General features: G+C 71.6%; 1 protein-coding gene across 1 annotated transcript; it reads right to left on the reverse strand.

The window, feature by feature from the left end:
* Nucleotides 1-223: 223 nt before the first annotated feature.
* LOC141736768 (latent-transforming growth factor beta-binding protein 3-like) lies at nucleotides 224-17,239 on the reverse strand (the record flags this gene model as incomplete). The annotated part of the gene is given in 13 exon segments (XM_074571336.1): nucleotides 224-391; nucleotides 1,432-1,560; nucleotides 3,484-3,603; nucleotides 5,942-5,956; nucleotides 5,959-6,063; nucleotides 7,696-7,815; nucleotides 8,680-8,808; nucleotides 10,389-10,520; nucleotides 11,784-11,909; nucleotides 13,089-13,184; nucleotides 15,508-15,646; nucleotides 16,017-16,035; nucleotides 17,128-17,239. Coding segments are annotated over 13 exon segments (1,410 nt in total), but the record flags the coding sequence as incomplete, so codon positions are not given.
* Between the last annotated feature and the right edge of the window lie 463 nt (nucleotides 17,240-17,702).

The raw sequence follows: 17,702 nt of genomic DNA on the forward strand, positions 1-17,702 counted from the left end.
CCGCCCCCCCCCGCGCCCCCCCCGTACCGGAGGAGGGGAGGGGGCAGGGGTAGAGCTCGCAGTGGTCCCCCCAGCCCCATCCTGGAGCCCCCCAGCCCATCTTAGCCCCCCCCAGCCCCATCCTAGACACTCCCAGACCCCCCCCAGCCCCATCCCAGCCCCTCAAGCCCCATCCCAGCCCCCTCCAGCGCCCCCCCCGCCCCCCCCCAATGCCCCCCCGTACCGGAGGAGGGGAGGGGGCAGGGGTAGAGCTCGCAGTGGTCCCCCCAGCCGGCGCCCAGCGAGCAGCAGCACTCCCCCCGCGTCACGTTGGTGCCCAGCACGGAGTCGCAGAGCACCGAGTCCTCCAGGCTGAGGTAACACTCCTTGCGGGGGGGGGGCGGCCCCCGCGCTGAGACACCCCCCCGTCAGCGCCCCCACCACCCCCCCCCCCCCCCGCACACACACACCCCCCACCGACCCCCCGCCGACCCCCCCGGGGACACCCCTGGAGCCCCCTTCAAGGACCCCCCCCCGGGGACCCCCCCCCATGGGGACCCCCTACTGACCACCCCCCCAGGCACCAGCCAGAGCCCCCAGGGACCCCCCCCAACCCCCCCCCCCCCAGAGACACCCCCCATGGACACCCCCCATGGGGACCCCCTACCGACCCCCCCCCCAGGCACCAGCCAGAGCCCCCAGGGACCCCCCCCAACCCCCCCCCCCCCAAGGGACCCCCCCCCCCAGGGACACCCCCCATGGACACCCCCCATGGGGACCCCCTACCGACCCCCCCCTCAGGGACCAGCCAGAGCCCCCAGGGAACCCCCCCCAACCCCCCACCCCAAGGGACCCCCCCCCCAGAGACACCCCCCATGGACCCCCTCCAGGGACCCCCCCCAGGTCCCCAGGACACACACACCCCCCCCCAGGGACCCCCCAGACCCCCATGGACCCCCCCCCCCCAGAACCCCCTAGTCCCCCCAGCCCCCCAGCCCCCCGGAGTCCCCCATTCCCCCAGCCCCCCCTGGACCCCCCGAGCCCCCCAGCCCCACAGGGACCCCCCCCCAGAACCCCCCAGTCCCCCATGGACCCCCCCGAACCCCCCGGAGCCCCCCCCCCCATTCCCCCAGCCCCCCATGGGCCTCCCTCAGCCCCCCGGAGCCCCCCAGTCCCCCAGACCCCATGGGCCCCCCCGAGTCCCCAGAGCCCCCCCCCCCATTCCGCCAGCCCCCCCAAGCCCCCCTGGACCCCCCGAGCCCCCCAGCCCCACAGGGACCCCCCCCGGTCCCCCCAGCCCCCCATGGACCCCCCCGAGCCCCCCATTCCCCCATCCCCCTGGAGCCTTCCCCGCCCCCCCCAGACCCCACGGGCGCCCCCCCCCGAGCCCCCCAGAGCCCCCCACCCCCCCCCATTCCCCCGGCCCCCCCCGGGCCCCCCCCGGGCCCCCACCCTGGCAGCCGCGGTGGTCGGGCGCGGGGCCGAAGCCGGGGGGGCAGCGGCAGAGGAAGGACCCCTCCAGGTTGGTGCAGGCGCCGTGGGGGGCGCAGAGCCCCGCGTCCAGCGCACACTCGTCGATGTCTGGGGGGGGGACACACACGGCCGCCTCGCACCCCCCTCGTGCGACACGAGGGACCCCCGGCCTCAAACCCCCACGTGTGAAACACGTGGGACCCCCGGCCTCAAACCCCCTCGTGCGAAATGGGGGGGGACCCCCGGCCCCACACCCCCTCGTGCGAAACACGTGGGACCCCCGGCCTCGCACCCCCCTCGTGCGACACGAGGGACCCCCGGCCTCGCACCCCCTCATGCGACACGGGGGGGGACCCCCGGCCTCAAACCCCCTCGTGCGACACAAGGGACCCCTCGTGTGACCCCTGGCCCCACACACGAGGGACCCCCACCCTTGCACCCCCTCGTGCGACACGGGGGGAGACCCCCGGCCTCACACCCCCCTCGTGCGACATGAGGGACCCCCGGCCTCGCACCCCCTCGTGTGAAATGGGGGGGGACCCCTGGCCTCAAACCCCCTCGTGCGACATGGGGGGGGACCCCCGGCCTCAAACCCCCTCGTGCGACACGTGGGACCCCTCGTGTGACCCCCAGCCCCGCACACGAGGGACCCCCACCCTTGCACCCCCTCGTGCGACACGGGGGGAGACCCCCGGCCTCACACCCCCCTCGTGCGACATGAGGGACCCCCGGCCTCGCACCCCCTCGTGTGAAATGGGGGGGGACCCCTGGCCTCAAACCCCCTCGTGCGACATGGGGGGGGACCCCCGGCCTCAAACCCCCTCGTGCGACACGTGGGACCCCTCGTGTGACCCCCAGCCCCGCACACGAGGGACCCCCACCCTTGCACCCCCTCGTGCGACACGGAGGGAGACCCCCGGCCTCACACCCCCCTCGTGTGACACAAGGGACCCCCACCCTTGCACCCCCTCGTGTGACAGAGGGGGAGACCCCCGGCCTTGCACCCCCTCGTGCGAAATGGGGGGGGACCCCCGGCCTCACACCCCCTCGTGCGAAACACGTGGGACCCCCGGCCTCAAACCCCCTCGTGCGACACGTGGGACCCCTCGTGCGACCCCCAGCCCCGCACACGAGGGACCCCCACCCTTGCACCCCCTCGTGTGACACACGTGGGACCCCCGGCCTCACCCCCCCCTCGTGTGAAATGGGGGGGGACCCCTGGCCTCAAACCCCCTCGTGCGACACACGTGGGACCCCCGGCCTCACACCCCCTCGTGCGACACGGGGGGAGACCCCTGGCCTCACACCCCCCTCGTGCGACACGAGGGACCCCCGGCCTCGCACCCCCTCGTGTGAAATGGGGGGGGACCCCTGGCCTCGCACCCCCTTGTGCGACACAAGGGACCCCTCGTGTGACCCGTGGCCCCACACACGAGGGACCCCCACCCTCACACCCCCCTCGTGCGACACACGTGGGACCCCCCCCCCCCCCCTGCACACGAGGGACCCCCACCCGGCCTCACACCCCCCTTGTGCGACACGAGGGACCCCTCGTGCGACCCCCGGCCTCGCACCCCCTCGTGCAACAGGGGGGGGGGACCCCCACCCTCGCACCCCCTCGTGCGACACACGTGGGACCCCCGGCCTCGCACCCCCTCGTGCGACACAGGGGGGGGACACGCTGTCGCACCAGGGGCTCTCGCACGAGCTCTCGTGCGAGGCCTCCTTGCACGCTGGGGGGGGGTTCGGCGTCTCCTTGCACGCTCAGGGAGGGTGGGGGGTCCCTTGCACGCCCGGAGGGGGGGTGGGGGGGGGTCCCTTGGTGCGTGCTGTCGCACCAGGGGCTGTCGCACGAGCTCTCGTGCGAGGCCTCCTCGCACGCTCGGGGGGGTGTGTACCCTTTGCACGCTCGGGGGGGGTCGGCGTCCCCTCGCACGCCCAGGAGGGGGGTGGGGGGTCCCTTGCACGGCCGGGGGGGGGGTGTGTGTGTGGGGGGGGGGGTGCGTTGCACGCGCGCGTGCGAGGGCTCACCCTGGCAGTGGCGGCCGTGGCGCAGGGCGAAGCCGGGGCGGCAGAGGCAGCGGTAGGAGCCCGGCGTGTTCACGCACTCCCCCCCCACGCAGGCGGCCGCGAACTCACACTCGTCGATGTCTGCGGGGGGGGGACACGTCACGGGGGGGGGGGCAACAGCCCCACAGACACACACCCCCTCCCCGGACCCATAGATCCCCCCATACACCCCCCCAGACCCATATACAGCCCCCAGATCCCCCCCCACACCCATAGACCCCCCCCCATACAACATATAACCCCCCCATACACCCCCCCCAGACACATATACAGGCCCCCAGACCCCCCCCCCGACCCATAGACACCCCCCAGACCCATAGACCCCCCCCTACAACATATAACCCCCCCATACACCCCCCCAGACCCATATACAGGCCCCCAGACACCCCCCCCGACCCATAGACCCCCCCCTCAGACCAATAAATTCCCCCCCATACAACATATAACCCCCCCATACACCCCCCCAGACCCATATACAGGCCCCCAGACCCGCCCCCAGACCCATAGACACCCCCCTCAGACCCATAGATCCCCCCATACATCCCCCCAGACTCACATACAGGCCCCCAGATCCCCCCCAGACCCATAGACACCCCCCCCCATACAACATATAACCCCCCCATACACCCCCCCCAGACACATATACAGGCCCCCAGACCCCCCCCCAGACCCATAGACCCCCCCCAGACCCATAGGTCCCCCCCCATACAACATATAACCCCCCCATACACCCCCCCCAGACACATATACAGGCCCCCAGACCCCCCCCCAGACCAATAGACACCCCCCCAGACCCATAGACCCCCCCCTACAACATATAACCCCCCCATACACCCCCCCAGACCCATATACAGGCCCCCAGATCCCCCCCCAGACCCATAGACCCCCCCCAGACCAATAAATTCCCCCCCATACAACATATAACCCCCCCATACACCCCCCCCAGAGCCATATACAGGCCCCCAGACCCCCCCCAGACCAATAGACACCCCCCCAGACCCATAGACCCCCCCCTCAGACCCATAGATCCCCCCATACACCCCCCACAGAGCCATATACAGGACCCCAGATCCCAGACCCATAGATCCCCAAAAACCCCCCCAGACCCCCTTAAAACCCCCCCACAGGCCCCCCAGACCCCCCCCAGACCCCCTTAAAACCCCCCCGACCCCCAAAACACCCCAGACCCCCTTAAAACCCCCCCACAGACCCCCAATCCCCCCCCCAACGCCCCCCAGACCCCCTTAAAACCCCCCCACAGGCCCCCCAGACTCCCCAGACCCCCTTAAAATCCCCCCAGAATCCCAATCTCCCCCCCACAGGCCCCTCAGACCCCCCCAGACCCCCAAAACCCCCCAGACCCCCTTAAAACCCCCCCACAGACCCCCAAAACCCCCCAGACCCCCTTAAAACCCCCCCCGACCCCCAAAACATCCCAGACCCCCTTAAAACCCCCGCACAGACCCCCAACCCCCCCCCCCAGGCCCCCCAGACCCCCTTAAAACCCCCCCACAGACCCCCAACCCCCCCCCCCCAGGCCCCCCAGACCCCCTTAAACCCCCCCACAGACCCCCAACCCCCCCCCCCACAGGCCCCTCAGACCCCCCCAGACCCCCAAAACCCCCCAGACCCCCTTAAACACCCCCCCCAGGCCCCCCAGACCCCTCCAGACCCCCTTAAAACCCCCCCACAGACCCCCAAAACCCCCCCAGACCCCTTAAACACCCCCTCCAGACCCCCAATCCCCCCCCCAACGCCCCCCAGACCCCCCAGACCCCCTTAAAATCCCCCCCAGACCCCCAATCTCCCCCCCACAGGCCCCTCAGACCCCCCCAGACCCCCAAAACCCCCCAGACCCCCTTAAAACCCCCCCCGACCCCCAAAACACCCAGACCCCCTTAAAACCCCCCCACAGACCCCCAACCCCCCCCCCCCAGGCCCCCAGACCCCCTTAAAACCCCCCCACAGACCCCCAACCCCCCCCCCCACAGGCCCCTCAGACCCCCCCAGACCCCCAAAACCCCCCAGACCCCCTTAACCCCCCCCCAGGCCCCCCAGACCCCTCCAGACCCCCTTAAACCCCCCCCCAGACCCCTATAACCCCCCCAGACCCCCTTAAAACCCCTCCCCAGACCCCCAATCCCACCCCCAGGCCCCCCAGACCCCCCCAGACCCCCTTAAAAACCCCCCCCAGACCCCCAAAACCCTCCCAGACCCCCTTAAAATCCCCCACAGAACCCCCAATCCCCCCCCCAGGCCCCCAGACGCCCCCAGACCCCCTAAAACCCCTCCCCCAGACCCCCAGACCCCCTTAAACCCCCCCCCAGACCCCTATAACCCCCACCCCCCCAATGCCCCCCAGCCCCCTCTAGCCCCCCCCAGCCCCTCTAGGTCCCGGGGGGGGGGGAAGGGGGGGCACCTTCGCAGCGGGGGGGTCCCTGGCGGGCTGCAGCCCGGGGGGGCACTGGCACTTGAAGGAGCCGGGGGTGTTGACGCAGACCCCGCTGGGGCACAGCCCCCCCCCCTCGCACTCGTTCACGTCTGGGGGGGGGGAAACACACACAGATATTGGGGTCCCCCGGGGGGGGGGGGAGGAAGGTGGATATTGGGGTCCCGGGGGGGGGGAAACGGGGATATTGGGGAGGGGGGGGGAGGTGGATTTTGGGGTCTCGAGGGGGGGGGGGGAACACAAATACTGGGGTCCCGGGGGGGGGGGCACAAGGATATTGGGGTCTCAAGGTGGGGGGGAGGTGGATAATGGGGTCCCGGGGGGGGGGGGGAACAGGGATATTGGGGTCCCCGGGGCGGGGGGGGTCCCCGGGGGGGTCCAGGGATGGAGAAGGGTCCCCAGTGGGGGGGGTCCTGAAAGGGGGGTCCAAGGGATGGGGGTCCTTGGGGGGTCGTGTGGGTGGGGGGTCTCCCAGGGGGTCTGTGGGGGTGTCGGGGGGTTGTCGGGGGGGTCCCGGGGGGGTCGGGGAAGGAACCCGGGGGGTCCCAGGGGGTGTGGGGGGGTCTGGGGGGTCCCGGGGGGGTCTGGGGGGGTCGAGGAGGATCCTGGGGGGTCCCGGGGGGTCCTGGGGGGGGACCCAGGTGGGTCAGAGGGGGTCCTGGGGGGGTCCCAGGAGGGTCGGGGGGGGTCCCGGGGGGGTATGGGGGGGTCGGGGAAGGATCCTGGGGGGTCCTGAGGGGTGGGGGTGGGGTCGGGGGGGGGATCCTGGGGGCGGGGGGGTCGGGGGGGGGTCGGGGGGTGCGGAGGCATCCTGGGGGGGTCCCGGGGGGGTGCCAGGGGGGTCACGGGAGGGTCCTGGGGGGGTCCCGGGGGGTCAGAGGGGGTGCCGGGGGGGGTGTGAGGGGGGTGGGGAGGTGGGGGGGTCCCGGGGGGGTCGTGGGGTGGGTGTGGGGGGGGTCCCGGGGGGGCTGTGAGGGGGGTGGGGAGGTGGGGGCGTCCCGGGGGGGTCGGAGGGGGGTCGGGGGGTGCGGGAGCATCCTGGGGGGGTCCCAGGGGGGTCACGGGAGGGTCCTGGGGGGGTCCCGGGGGGTCAGAGGGGGTGCTTGGGGGGGGTGTGAGGGGGGTGGGGAGGTGGGGGGGGTGCCGGGGGGGGGCTGTGAGGGGATTGGGGAGGTGGGGGGGTCCCGGGGGGGTCCTGGGGGGTTGTGAGGGGGGTGGGGGGTGCCGGGGGGGTCCTGGGGGGGGTGTGAGGGGGGTCCCGGGGGGGCTGTGAAGGGGGTGGGGAGGTGGGGGGGGTGCCGGGGGGGTGCCGGGGGGAGGGGGGTGAGGGGGGTGGGGAGGTGGGGGGGGTCCCGGGGGGGCTGTGAGGGGATTGGGGAGGTGGGGAGGTGCCAGGGGGGTCCTGGGGGGTTGTGAGGGGGGTGGGGGGGTGCCGGGGGGGTCCTGGGGGGTTGTGAGGGGGGTGGGGGGGTGCCAGGAGGGTCCTGGGGGGTTGTGAGGGGGGTGGGGGGGTGCCGGGGGGGTCCTGGGGGGGGTGTGAGGGGGGTGGGGGGGTGCCAGGAGGGTCCTGGGGGGTTGTGAGGGGGGTGGGGGGTGCCGGGGGGGTCCTGGGGGGGTCCGTGGGGGGCTGTGAGGGGGGTGGGGGGGTGCCGGGGGGGTGCTGGGGGGGGTGTGAGGGGGGTGGGGGGTCCGGGGGGGTCCGGGGGGGTCCGGGGGGTGCTGACCGAGGCAGGCCCCGCCGTGGCCGCGGTAGCCGGGGGGGCAGGGGGTGCAGAGGAAGCCCCCGGGCTGGTTCTCGCACTTGCCCTCGGGGCACGTCCCCGCGTCCAGGCACTCGTTGATGTCTGGGGGGACACGGGGGGGGACACGGGGGGGGACACGGGGGACGGGGGGACATGGGGGGGGACACGGGGACACACGGGGACACGGGGGACGGGGGGACATGGGGGGGACCCCGCAGCACGCCGTTATGGGGGGGGCACCCCTGCAGTGTCCCCTTGTCCCTGTCCCCGTGTCCCCATCCCTGTCCCCATGTCCCCATCCCTGTCCCCGTGTCCCCATCTCCGTCCCCAAGTCCCTGTCCCCATGTCCCTGTCCCCGTGTCCCCATCCCCCTGTCCCCATCCCTGTGTCCCCATCTCCATCCCCATGTCCCTGTCCCCATCCCCGCGTCCCCGTCCCCATGTCCCCATCCCCATGTCCCTGTCCCCGTGACCCCGTGTCCCCATCCCCATCCCTGTGTCCCCATCTCTGTCCCCATGTCCCTGTCCCCGTGTCCCCATCCCCGTGTCCCCGTCCCCGTGTCCCCGTCCCCATCCCTGTGTCCCCATCTCCGTCCCCATGTCCCTGTCCCTGTCCCCGTGTCCCCATCGCCGTCCCCGTGTCCCCATCTCCATCCCCGTGTCCCCATCTCCATCCCCATGTCCCCGTCCCCATGTCCCTGTCCCCGTGTCCCCGTCCCCCTGTCCCCATCCCTGTGTCCCCATCCCCGTCCCCATGTCCCTGTCCCCATCCCCGCGTCCCCGTCCCCATGTCCCCATCCCCATGTCCCTGTCCCCGTGACCCCGTGTCCCCATCCCCATCCCTGTGTCCCCATCTCCGTCCCCGTGTCCCCGTCCCCGTGTCCCCATCTCCATCCCCGTGTCCCCGTCCCCCTGTCCCCATCCCCGTCCCCGTGTCCCCGTCCCCGCGTCCCCGTCCCCGTGTCACCTTCGCAGAGCGGCTGCCGGGAGCTCTTGCGGCGGTAGCCCGGGTGACACTCGCACTTGTAGTGGCCGGGGACGTTGGTGCAGGTGCCACCGTCCCCGCAGATGTCCGCCTTGGCGCACTCGTCGATGTCTGTCACGCAGCCCCCGGGTCACCGTCCCCAACCCCGGCCCGTGTCCCCATCCCGTGTCCCCAACCCTGTCCCATGGCCCCAACCCCGGCCTGTGTCCCCAACCCTGTCCCCAACCCCCTCCTGTGTCCCCAACCCTGGCCCGTGTCCCCAACCCTGTCCCCAACCCCCTCCTGTGTCCCCTGCCCCTTCCCCATGTCCCATGTCCCCACATCCCTGTGTCCCACGTCCCCGCCTCCCATGTCCCCACAATCCCTGTGTCCCTGTGTCCTGTGTCCCCGTGTCCTGTGTCTCCACAATCCCCATGTCCCCGTGTCCCTGTGTCCCCCTGTCCCCATGTCCCCACAATCCTCATGTCCCTGTGTCCCCGTGTCCCATCTCCCGTGTCCCCATGTCCCTGTGTCTCCGTGTCCCGTATCCCCATGTCGCCGTATCCCCATGTCCCCGTGTCCCATGTCCCATGTCCCCACAATCCCCGTGTCCCCGTGTGCCGTGTGCCATGTCCCTGTGTCCCCATGTCCCCGTGTGCCGTGTCCCTGTGTCCGTGTCCCCATGTGCTGTGTCCCTGTGTCCCCGTGTCCCCATGCCTCTGTGTCCCCGTGTGCCATGTGCCATGTCCCATGTCCCCGTGTCCCGTGTCCCCATGTCTCTGTGTCCCCATGTGCCATGTGCCGTGTCCCTGTGTCCCCATGTCCCCGTGTCCCCATGTGCCGTGTCCCCATGTGCCGTGTCCCCGTGTCCCCATGCCCCCCGTCCCCATGTGCCATGTGCCGTGTCCCCGTGTGCCATGTGCCACATCCCATGTCCCTGTGTCCCGTGTCCCCATGTCTCTGTGTCCCCACGTGCCGTGTCCCTGTGTCCGTGTCCCTGTGTCCCCGTGTCCCTGTGTCCCCATGTGCTGTGTCCCCGTGTGCCATGTCCCTGTGTCCCCGTGTCCCTGTGTCCCCGTGTCCCCGTGTGCCGTGTCCCCGTGTCCCCATGCCCCCCTGTCCCCGTGTGCCATGTCCCTGTGTCCCTGTGTCCCTGCGTCCCCGTGTCCCCGTGTGCCGTGTCCCCGTGTGCCATGTGCCGTGTCCCCGTGTCCCCGTGTGCCATGTCCCCATGTGCCATGTCCCCATGTGCCGTGTCCCCGTGTCCCCGTGTCCCCATGCCCCCCGTCCCCATGTGCCATGTACCGTGTCCCCGTGTGCCATGTGCCACATCCCATGTCTCTGTGTCCCGTGTCCCCATGTCTCTGTGTCCCCACGTGCCGTGTCCCTGTGTCCGTGTCCCTGTGTCCCCGTGTCCCTGTGTCCCCATGTGCCGTGTCCCCGTGTGCCATGTCCCTGTGTCCCCGTGTCCCCGTGTCCCTGCGTCCCCGTGTCCCCGTGTGCCGTGTCCCCGTGTGCCATGTCCCCATGTGCCGTGTCCCCATGTGCCGTGTCCCCGTGTGCCATGTCCCCATGTCCCTGTGTCCCCATGCCCCCCCGTCCCCATGTGCCGTGTGCCGTGTCCCCGTGTGCCGTGTCCCCGTGTCCCCGTGTCCCTGTGTCCCCGCGTGCCGTGTCCCCGTGTCCCCGCGTGCCGCGTGCCGTGTCCCCACCGGCGCAGGAGCGCACGCCCTTGTGGAGGCTGAGCTGGAACCCGCGGTGACAGTGGCAGTTGTAGGAGCCGCCCGTGTTCATGCAGACCCCGCGCCCGGCGCCGCACGGCTCCGCCTCGCACTCGTTCACGTCTGCGCGGGGGCACACGCGTGTCACGGCGGCACCGCACACGCACACGCGTGTCACGGCGGCACCACATACGCACACGCGTGTCACGGCGGCACCGCACACGCACACACGTGTCACGGCAGCACCGCACATGCACACGCGCACCCCACACCCCCCGCTGTGCGTGGGGGGACGTGCTGACGCACGGTGACCCCCCCCCGGGCACATGCACACGCGTGTGCAGACATGTTTCCCCCCACGCACACGCGTGTGCAGCCGTGTTCTGCCCCACGCACACGCGAACCCCCCCCCAGAGCCCCCAGACCCCCCCGTACCGGTGCAATAACATCCCTGGGGGGAACCAGACCCCTCTCAACCCCCCCAGACCCCTCAACCCCCCCAAGACCCCCCCGTACCGGTGTATTAACATCCCTGGGGGGGGACAGCCAGACCCCTCAACCCCCCCAGACCCCTCAAACCCCCCCAGACCCCTCAAACCCCCCCAGACCCCCCCGTACCGGTGCATTAACATCCCTGGGGGGGCACCCAGACCCCTCAAACCCCCCCAGACCCCCCCATACCGGTGCATTAACATCCCTGGGGGGGCACCCAGAGCCCTCAACCCCCCCCAGACCCCCCCGTACCGGTGCATTAACATCCCTGGGGGGGCACCCAGAGCCCTCAACATCCCCCAGACCCCCCCAGACCCCCCCGTACCGGTGCATTAACATCCCTGGGGGGGCACCCAGACCCCTCAACCCCCCCCAGACCCCCCCGTACCGGTACATTGACATCCCTGAGGGGGAACCCAGAGCCCTCAACCCCCCCCAGACCCCCCCATACCGGTGCATTAACATCCCTGGGGGGGCACCCAGACCCCTCAACCCCCCCCAGACCCCCCCGTACCGGTGTATTAACATCCCTGGGGGGGCACCCAGAGCCCTCAACATCCCCCAGACCCCCCCAGACCCCCCCAGACCCCCCTGTACCGGTGTATTAACATCTCTGGGGGGGGCACCCAGACCCCTCAACCCCCCCAGACCCCTCAAACCCCCCCGACCCCCCCGTACCGGTGCATTAACATCCCTGGGGGGGCACCCAGACCCCTCAACCCCCCCCAGACCCCCCCAGACCCCCCCGTACCGGTGCAATAACATCCCTGGGGGGGCACCCAGACCCCTCAACCCCCCCCAGACCCCCCCATACCGGTGCAATAACATCCCTGGGGGGGCACCCAGACCCCTCAAACCCCCCCAGCCCCTCTGGCCCCCCCAGCCCCCCCGTACCGGTGCAGTAGCGGCGCTGGGGGTGCCAGCGGTACCCCGGGTAGCAGAGGCAGCTGTACCCCCCCGGCCCCATCACGCACTCCCCGGGGCCGCAGATGTTGCGGTTCAGTTTGCATTCGTCCGTCTCTGGGGGGGGGGGGGGGCGGACGCGACACGGGGAAGGGGGGGTCACAAAGGGTCCCAAAAAAGTGCCGGGGGGGGTTTAGGGGGGGTCCCAGGGGAGGTTTGGGGGGGTTAGAGGGGGTTCCAGAGGGGTTGGGGGGGTCTCTGGGGGGTCTGGGGTTCTTGGGGGGTCCAAAGGGGCACAGGAGGGTCCCGGGGGGGGGTCTTGGGGGAGGTTTGGGGGGGTTAGAGGGGGTCCCAGAGGGTTCCAGAGGGGGTGGGGGGGTCTGGGGGTCTTGGGGGGGTCCCAAGGGGACACAGGGGGGTCTTGGGGGGGTCCCAAAGGGGTACAGGAGGGTCCTGGGGCGTCTCAGGGGGGTCGCAAGGGAGGTTTGGGGGGGGTTAGAGGGGGTCCCAGAGGGTTCCAGAGGGGGTGGGGGGGTCTGGGGGTCTTGGGGAGGTCCCAAGGGGGCACAGGAGGGTCCCGGGGGGGTCTCAGGGGAGGTTTGGGGGGGGTTAGAGGGGGTCCCAGGGGGTTCCAGAGGGGGCTGAGGGTCTCAGGGGGGTCTTGGGGGGGTCCCAAAGGGGCACAGGAAGGTCCTGGGGGGTCTTAGGGGGGGTCCCAGGGGGTTCCAGAGGGGGCTGGGCGTCTCGGGGGGGTCCCGAGGGGGCACAGGAGGGTCCCAGGGGGGGTCTCGGGGGGATCTGGGGGTCGCAGGGGAGTCCCAAGGGGGCACAGGAGGGTCCTGGGGGGGGGTCTCCGGGGGGTCCTGGGGGAGGTTGGGGGGGGTTAGAGGGGGTCGCAGGGGGTTCCAGAGGGGGTGGGGGGGGGTCTGGGCATCTCAGGGGGGTCCCGGGGGGGTCTGGGGGGCTCCCACGGGGATCTGGGGGTCTCAGGGGGTCCTGGGGGGGGGGGATCCCATGGGGATCTGGGGGTCTCAGGCGAAGGGTCCTGGGGGGGTCTGGGGGTTCCGGGGGGGGGGTCCTGAGGGGTCCCAGGTGGGTCCTGGGGGGGTCTGGGGGTCCCGGGGGGGGGGTCCTGAGGGGTCCCAGGGGGGTCTGTGGGGTCCCATGGGGATCTGGGGGTCTCAGGGGGTCCTGGGGGGGGTCTGGGGGTCGCAGGGAGGGGCTGAGGGGGGTCCCAGGTGGGTCCCGAGGGGGGGTCTGGGGGTGGGGGGGGGGGTGGTGGGGGGGTCCCCTCACCGGTGACCTGGGTGGGGGCGATCTCGGCGGCGCTGCGTGTGTGCTGCTCGGCCACCACCCGCAGGACCACGGCCGTGGTGGGACGGGCCACCACCTCTGGGGGGGGGACAGGGGGGACAGACGGGGACATTGAGGGGACACAGCCCCACACCCCCACCCCCCCACGGTGTCCTCGTCCCACCCTCTGTCCCCCCACACGGGCCCTCCTGTCCCCGTCCCCTCCCGGTCCCCATCCTGTCCCCATCCTGTCCCCATCCCTGTCCCCATCCCTGTCCCCATCCATGACCCCATCCCTGTCCCCATCCTGTCCCCATCCCTGTCCCCATCCCTGTCCCCATCCTGTCCCCATCCCTGTCCCCATCCTGTCCCCATCCCTGTCCCCATCCGTGCCCCCATCCATGACCCCATCCCTGTCCCCCTTCCCATCCGTGTCCCCATCCGTGCCCCCATCCCTGTCCCCATCCCTGTCCCCATCCGTGTCCCCATCCTGTCCCCATCCTGTCCCCATCCGTGCCCCCATCCCTGTCCCCATCCCCTGTCCCCATCCTGTCCCCATCCCTGTCCCCATCCGTGCCCCCATCCCTGTCCCCATCCCTGTCCCCATCCCTGTCCCCATCCGTGTCCCCATCCGTGCCCCCATCCCTGTCCCCATCCCTGTCCCCATCCTGTCCCCATCCCTGTCCCCATCCGTGCCCCCATCCCTGTCCCCATCCCTGTCCCCATCCCTGTCCCCATCCCTGTCCCCATCCGTGCCCCCATCCCTGTCCCCATCCTGTCCCCATCCTGTCCCCATCCCTGTCCCCATCCGTGCCCCCATCCCTGTCCCCATCCCTGTCCCCATCCCTGTCCCCATCCGTGTCCCCATCCCTGTCCCCGTCCTGTCCCCATCCCTGTCCCCATCCCTGTCCCCATCCCTGTCCCCATCCCTGTCCCGTCCTGTCCCCATCCCTGTCCCCATCCGTGTCCCCATCCCTGCATCCCTGTCCCCATCCTGTCCCCATCCCTGTCCCCATCCGTGTCCCCATCCCTGTCCCCATCCCTGTCCCCGTCCTGTCCCCATCCCTGTCCCCATCCCTGTCCCCATCCCTGTCCCCATCCCTGTCCCCATCCTGTCCCCATCCGTGTCCCCATCCCTGTCCCCGTCCTGTCCCCATCCCTGTCCCCATCCCTGTCCCCATCCTGTCCCCATCCCTGTCCCCATCCGTGTCCCCATCCGTGTCCCCATCCTGTCCCCATCCGTGTCCCCCTACTGTCCCCATCCTGTCCCCATCCCTGTCCCCATCCCATCCCTGTCCCCACGCGTGTCCCCGTTCCCGTCCCTGTCCCCACGCGTGTCCCACTGTCCCCGTCCGCGTCCCATCCCGTCCTTGTCCCCATCCCTGTCTTCTCCCCATCCCTGTCCCCATCCCTGCCTTGTCCCCATGGTTGTCCCCACACTGTCCCCATCCTCCTCCCTGTCCCCATCCCTGTCCTGTCCCCATCTTGTCCCTGTCCCCATCCTGTGTCCCACTGTCCCCATCCCTCTCCCATCCCTTCCCCGTCCCCACACGTGTCCCCATCCCATCCCTGTCCCCATGGGTGTCCCACTGTCCCCATCCCTGTCCCGTCCCCATCCCTGTCCCCATCCTCATCCCTGTCCCCATCCTTGTCCCCATCCTGTCCCCAAACCGTCACCGTCCCCTCCTGGTCCCCACGCTGCCACCCCCATCCTGTGTGTCCTTGTCACCGCACGTGTCCCCGTCCCCAAACAGTCCCCATCCCCTCCTGGTCCCCGTGTCCCCGTCCCCATCCTCATCCCTCTGCGTGTCCTTGTCCCCACGCGTGTCCCTGCCCCATCCCCGTCCCCGCCCCCAAACTGTCCCCATCCCTGTCCCCATCCCTGTCCCCATCCCCAACCCTGTCCCCATCCCTGTCCCCATCCCCTCCTGGTCCCCACATCCCTGTCCCCATCCCTGTCCCCGTCCCCAAACATGTCCCCATCCCTGTCCCTGTCCCCAAACATGTCCCCATCCCTGTCCCCAAACATGTCCCCATCCCTGTCCCCATCCCCAAACTGTCCCCATGCCTGTCCCCATGCCTGTCCCTGTCCCTGTCCCCATCCTCATCCCTGTGCGTGTCCTTGTCACCACGCATGTCCCCGTCCCCAAACTGTTCCCATCCCTGTCTCCATCCCTGTCCCTGTCCCCACAACTGTCCCCATCCCCTGTCCCCATCCCCAAACTGTCCCCAAATGTGTCCCCATCCCCGTCCCCATCCCCGTCCCCATCCCTGTCCCCATGTCCCCATCCCCAAACTGTCCCCAAACGTGTCCCCATCCCTGTCCCCATCCCTGTCCCCGTCCCCTCCTGGTCCCCACGTCCCTGTCCCCCTCCTCATCCCTATGATTGTCCCCGTCCCCGTCCCGTGTCCCCCCCCTTACCCGGGTACCGGGGGGGGTCGCTGCTCCCCGGGGGCTGCTCCAGGCCCTGCTCCTCCGAGTGGGTCCAGAAAGCCGGGAGCTGGGGGGGGGGACACACACTGATGGCCCCTCCGCTCCCCCCGTGTCCCCCCCGTGTCCCCTGTGTCCCCCCCAGCCCCCCACGTGCCCCTCTGCCCCCCCATGTGCCCCCCCCAGCCCCCTGTGTCCCCCCCAGCCCCCCATGTCCCCCCCTGCCCCCGTGTGTCCCCCCCCCCCAGCCCCCCGTGTCCCCTCTGCCCCCCCCCCCACGGCCCCCCTAGACCCCCCTGTCCCCCGTGTCCCCTCTGCCCCCACCGTGTCCCCCCCAGTCCCTCGTGTCCCCCCTCCGGCCCCCCCAGTCCCCCCCCCACTCTGCCCATCCCCGTGTGTCGCGCCCCCCCCGCCCCCGCGATGTCCCCAATGTCCCCAATGTCCCTTTCACCCCCCCCATCCCCACCCCCCCCCCATCCGTCTGTCCCCCCCCAACTCACCATGGCCGGGGGGTCACGGCTGCGGGGGAAGGGGGCAGTGAGACCCCAAATGCCACCCCCCCCCCCTCCCCGCGGCGGGGAGGGGGGACAATGTGGGGTCACGGGGGGGGACGGGGGGGGTGGGGGGGGCGTGAGGGACATCGAGGGTCGGGGTGGGGGGAGAGATGGGGGGGGCAGAGACATGGGGGGGACACGGGGACATGGAGGAGGGGGACAGGGACGTGGGGGGGGGCACAGGGGACCCCAGGGGACATGGGGAGGGTCATGGGGTGAGGGGCAAAAGGACATGGGGGGGGCACAGGGGACCCCAGGGGACATGGCGAGGGGGGGGCACAGGGGACGGTGGGGGGGACATAAAGACATGGGGGGGGCACAGGGGACCCCAGGGACACCGGGGGGGGGCACAAAGGGGTGATGGGGGGATACGGGGGACATGGGGGGGTCACAGGGGACCCCAGGGGACATGGGGGGGGGCACAGGGGACCCCAGGGGACACCGGGGGGGGGCACAAGGGGGTCATGGGGGGATACGGGGGACATGGGGGGGTCACAGGGGACCCCAGGGGACATGGGGGGGTCATGGGGGGGGCACAGGGGACGGTGGGGGGGACATAAAGACATGGGGGGGGTGACAGATGACCCCAGGGGACATGGGGGGGGGCACAGGAGACCCCAGGGGACACCGGGGGGGGGGCACAAAGGGGTGATGGGGGGATACGGGGGACATGGGGGGGGGTCACAGGGGACCCCAGGGGACACCGGGGGGGGGCACAAAGGGGTGATGGGGGGATACGGGGGACATGGGGGGGGTCACAGGGGACCCCAGGGGACATGGGGGGGGCACAGGAGACCCCAGGGGACACCGGGGGGGGGCACAAAGGGGTGATGGGGGGATACGGGGGACATGGGGGGGTCACAGGGGACCCCAGGGGACACCGGGGGGGGGGGCGCAAGGGGGTCACGGGGGATACAGAGGACCCCAGAGGGGGGAGCTGGGTGGGTGCAGGGGCGGGGGGGGGGACACACAGGAGACGCAGAGACTAACCTGGGGGGGGGGGCGCGTCGGGGGGGCCGGGGGTGGGCGGCGGCGGCGGGGGGGGGCGCGGGGGGGCCCGTCGGGGTGGATGTGGAGGGTGAAGTCGCTCTCCCCCTGGATGGTGAGGGTCTGGTGGGAGGTGAGGACGTGGTAGCCCTTCCCCGCCGGGCAGATGGCCTTGAACGCGGCTGGGGGGGGCACACGGGGGGGGGGGGTCATGGTTGTGGCCCCCTCCCCCCCCAACACCGACACCCCCCCCCCCCCCCCCCTTCCCCCACCCAATAAACCAGGGTGGGATTATCCCCCCCCACACACACACAATGGGTGGCCTGAACCCCCCCCTCTCCCCCCCCCAGGTGGGAAAAATAACGCACCCCCCCCCCCCCCCCGCAAAAGATGGGTGTCCTGTCCCGGCCCCCCCCCCTCCCTCCCAGATGGGAACCCTGAGCCCCCCCTCGATGGGTGCGCTGAGACCCCCCCCATGGGTGTCCTGACCCCCCCCCCCCAAGGTGGGAACCCTGACCCCCCCCCCCCCCGCGATGGGTGCCCTGAGACCCCCCCCCGGGTGTCCTGACCCCCCCCGAGATGGGAACCCTGATCCCCCCCCCCCCAATGGGTGTCCTGACCCCCCCCCAATGGGTGCCCTGAGAC

Source organism: Larus michahellis, unplaced genomic scaffold, assembly GCF_964199755.1.
Source record: "Larus michahellis unplaced genomic scaffold, bLarMic1.1 SCAFFOLD_553, whole genome shotgun sequence".
NCBI classification, from domain to species: domain Eukaryota; kingdom Metazoa; phylum Chordata; class Aves; order Charadriiformes; family Laridae; genus Larus; species Larus michahellis.